General features: G+C 38.3%; 1 protein-coding gene across 1 annotated transcript in view; it reads left to right on the forward strand.

Moving 5' to 3' along the window:
• Positions 1-1,610: 1,610 nt before the first annotated feature.
• Positions 1,611-3,769, forward strand: part of MMD (monocyte to macrophage differentiation-associated) — a gene marked incomplete at its 5' end in the record, with an annotated part of 11,312 nt that continues 9,153 nt past the window's right edge. The window contains one exon of the mRNA XM_009700778.1: positions 1,611-1,692. Within this exon, the coding sequence (XP_009699080.1) occupies positions 1,611-1,692 (82 nt within the window). The remainder of the gene's footprint in view (positions 1,693-3,769) is intronic.

A 3,769-nucleotide genomic window follows, 5' to 3' on the forward strand; every position in this document is an offset into this window, starting at 1 on the left:
ACAATGTCATTATTCTCTTGGAGATGAGAGCAAGATGTCATTTGTCACTGACAAAAGAATTGCCATTTTTTAACAATATATTAACTCCGGTAGAATTATTCCTTTGCTAACAATTATTTATATTTGGCGTCTGTGAATGAAATTCACATTTTTCTTATCCTTTGTTTTAGTAGGAGTTGAAACTGTTTTTTGAAATTGCTGCAATTTGACGAGAGATCAGGACACTGTGTTATTCTGTCAGTGCTGTTACATTTTCCTATATCAGTTTAGAAAAAAAAAATGGTTTGCAAATCACTTAATCAGTCAAGAAAACTAAGTGTCTCATATCCCAGAAATCTTGAACTGCTTACTCAAACTATAAGATTTTGGTTGGGGTTTTTTTGTTGCTTATTTGTTTTTCCCTGGTTTGAGATCGACCAGTATTTTATGGATGTCATAAAAATAGTACTGGTTTTGACTTAAACCAGGAGGGACGGGGGGAGGACCAAAGTTTGTCTAACAAGCTCTTTATAGAAATCTGGCTAATAAAGCTGCTCTCAGTTCTGAACATACAGATATGTTCTGGATTTGTTGTGAAGCTGTTCCTGGCTTGTTGGATACCTGACTAATTGTCAATGCAACTTTTATAATAGTCTGGAGTAAACTGGAATTTGTTAGTGAAAGAGAATCACTTTTGTATGATAGTAGGCTGTGCTGGAAGAACGTACACAGTACTGTAACTGGAGTAGTTCATAGCTTTGTTTGACTGTCTGGTTGCATATAAGTGTGTGCTGTCTTTTAGAGGTTTTTATATACAGATTTAAACTGTGTAGTTTCACAGGAACAATTCAAGTGTTGGGTTTTTTAGAATAGTTAAATGCGACGTTTGTATTGGCAAGTTCTTCCTTAACTTTCTCAAGTTTCATCATATTTCGTTTGGCTTGCATAGACTGTGTTTGGTGGGATTGTTTGTTTGTTAGGTAATGTTTGAAAATTCTTAGAGAAAAAGGTGGAACATCTATGGTAAGCCTCTTGAAATTTTTCCTCTTTGGAGTTAACCATTAGAGTCTCCTTTCATCCTTGTGTAGTTTGGATCTTAATTACAGACAGAAGATAGGATTAGCCTCAAAGAAAATTGAGCCATCTAACGCTCCAAACACAAATATTGCTTGCTGTAGGAATCGAAGAGTCAACGTTGAAGTTGGTTTATTCCGAGGTGTTATAGAACTGGAATATTCCTGTAGTTTCAACAGCTTCTTAAAAGAAGAGTAACCCTTGGCAGCTATGACGAAATCCATATTTCAAGAATAATTTGAGTCCATATTAGGTAATTTAAACAGGAAATAGTTAATTCTTCATCCAACCAAACTGTTGGAAAAGAGGAGGTCTGACTTCTGTATGCAAAGTCTTGGTTAAAGATAACCACCCACGGTGACAGGCAGTCACAGAAATTTAACATATGTTTCTGTTAAGAGAACTTATCTGGGAGAACTTACAATTTAAATAAAAGTTACTTTTAATGTGTCTGTACTTACAATTTCTAACACTGCTAGGTTGAAGTAATTCTTTCGTGACACTCCAAAGAGCTGGTTTATTAACTTTCCTAAAAATACTTCTTAATTATTCAACAGGTTCATGAACCATCCAGCTCCAGCAAACAGCCGCTACAAACCCACTTGCTATGAACATGCTGCTAACTGTTACACACATGCAGTAAGTACATTTCCTGTTTTTGTTTGTTTGTTTTTAAAGCAGATGTTTTGGTGAATTTTTGTGGCTGTGGATGGCTAAATGCTTACCTTTACCCGAGTGTATTCGTATATACAGCGTCTCTGGTTTTGTTACATAAGCTTCAGCTCTAACAGTCCAGAAAATGGGACGTTAATTAGATGGCTGGTAATCACTAGTCCTGCTCCTGAGTCTCTAGGAACTCCAGATGCTTCATAAGATTCCTTTTCACCAAAAGAAGTTACGTGTCTTCAGAGGTTTTTCTTCTGTCCCAGTCAAAGGATGACTATGGTAAAGTGAATATAGGTCTATACTAGTTAACCTTGCAAGGCAGATTTCCCACTACTCTGCTCACATACTATTGTATGGATTGTATACTGTAAGTGTAAAATTTACTCATGCTAGAAGTGGAAGGCTTCGTAAGACTATCATGTGGGTATTAGCTAGAAGAGCTAGAATGGCTTACTTCTGATACTTAATATGTATGAATTAATTCTTCAAGAAATCTCTTATTTTGAAAGAGGCACTGATAATGCTGACAGCCCTACTAAAAATCCTAGTCTGTCCTTATTTTCATAATGTATGGACCCATATTAGATTTGAATATATGATGTGCCCAAAATAATGAAAGCAGTCTCCTTTTTTTTTTTCTTTTAGTAATTGGGAAGTTTAATTTGCTGTCTGGCACTTTGAAAAGGACTTAAAAATATGTTTGTTTGTTTTTTAAGATAGCATTTGCCCTTTTATAAAGCAGCTTGTGCTTCTCCTCAATCCCTTGTTGAACTCCAAACATCTGAAGTATGTTTGACTTTGTCCTCAGTCTCTTATCTCCAGTGTGTCTGAGAGAGCTACAGATACGAATGCTTAGGGTAGTGCACGGGACTCTTCAGTTCTAGAAAGAGCTTTATTCTTAAGGATCTTTTGTGTATATTTTATAAATAACCAACATACAGCTCTGTGTTGCTGCTAAAAACAGATTCACCTTGGTTTACATACAGAAAAGCTAACTGAAGCTTATGTGTTTTTAAGCCAAGGGTCTCATGTACAGCATTATGTAAATATATGCTTATTTGTCTAGAGAATGAAACAACATTCTGTTAGTTGAGCACAAATATGTAGTTTATCTCATAATCCTTGTACAAATCTTGTTTACTCTGGCCAAAAAGCCAGATTTCAAAATATCTGGCAGAAGTTGCTGTACTCCTTAGCGATCCTAGCCCTCATGTAGTTGAAAAACAGGCATGTCTTATTCCTGCCTACTAGCAGTAGGTTACAGCTAAGAGGGTCATATCAGTGTTTTCTGGTACGCTACAGTTCCTGGTGAAGCTGTCTAATTACTTTCTGAACAGTCAAACTATGTGCTGAAACCTACCATGAACTGTTAACAGCTTGGGGATATGCAATATTAACATAGGCTTTGGAAGAAAATAAAGCATAGTATAAAAGAGGGATTGTTACTCCTTAAATAAAATTGTATGCAATAATAACTTTTAATCAAAATTTGAAGCCTTGAAATAGGAATGTAATCTAGGAAAGCACAGTGGATTATACGGAAAAAGCTTGCTTCACCTCTCTTACAGGCAGTTTTACTATGTTAGACAGTCAAGTAGTTGAGCCTGAGCAGGCTGGCGGGGAAGGACCTGGGAGTCCTGGGGGACAAGAAGTTGACCATGAGCCAACAATTTGCCCTCGTGGCCAAGAAGGCCAATGGTCTCTTGGGGTGCATGAAGAAGAGTGTGGCTGGCAGGTCGAGGGAGGTTATCCTACCCCTGTGCCCTGCCCTGGTGAGGCCACATCTGGGGTACTGTGTCCAGTTCTGGGCTCCCCAGTACCAGAAAGACAAGGAACTGCGGGAGAGAGTCCAGCGGAAGGCAACGAAGATGATGAGGGGACTGGAGCATCTCCCTGATGAGGAAAGGCTGAGGGAACCAGGTCTGTTCGGCCTTGAGAAGAGAAGACTGAGAGGGGATCTCACCAATGCTTATAAATACCTTCAGGACAGGTGTCAAGAGGATGGGGCCAGACTCCTTTCAGTGATCCCCAGTGACAGGTTAAGGGGCAA

Source organism: Cariama cristata, unplaced genomic scaffold, assembly GCF_000690535.1.
Source record: "Cariama cristata isolate BGI_N322 unplaced genomic scaffold, ASM69053v1 scaffold14675, whole genome shotgun sequence".
In the NCBI taxonomy this organism is placed as follows: Eukaryota; Metazoa; Chordata; class Aves; order Cariamiformes; family Cariamidae; genus Cariama; species Cariama cristata.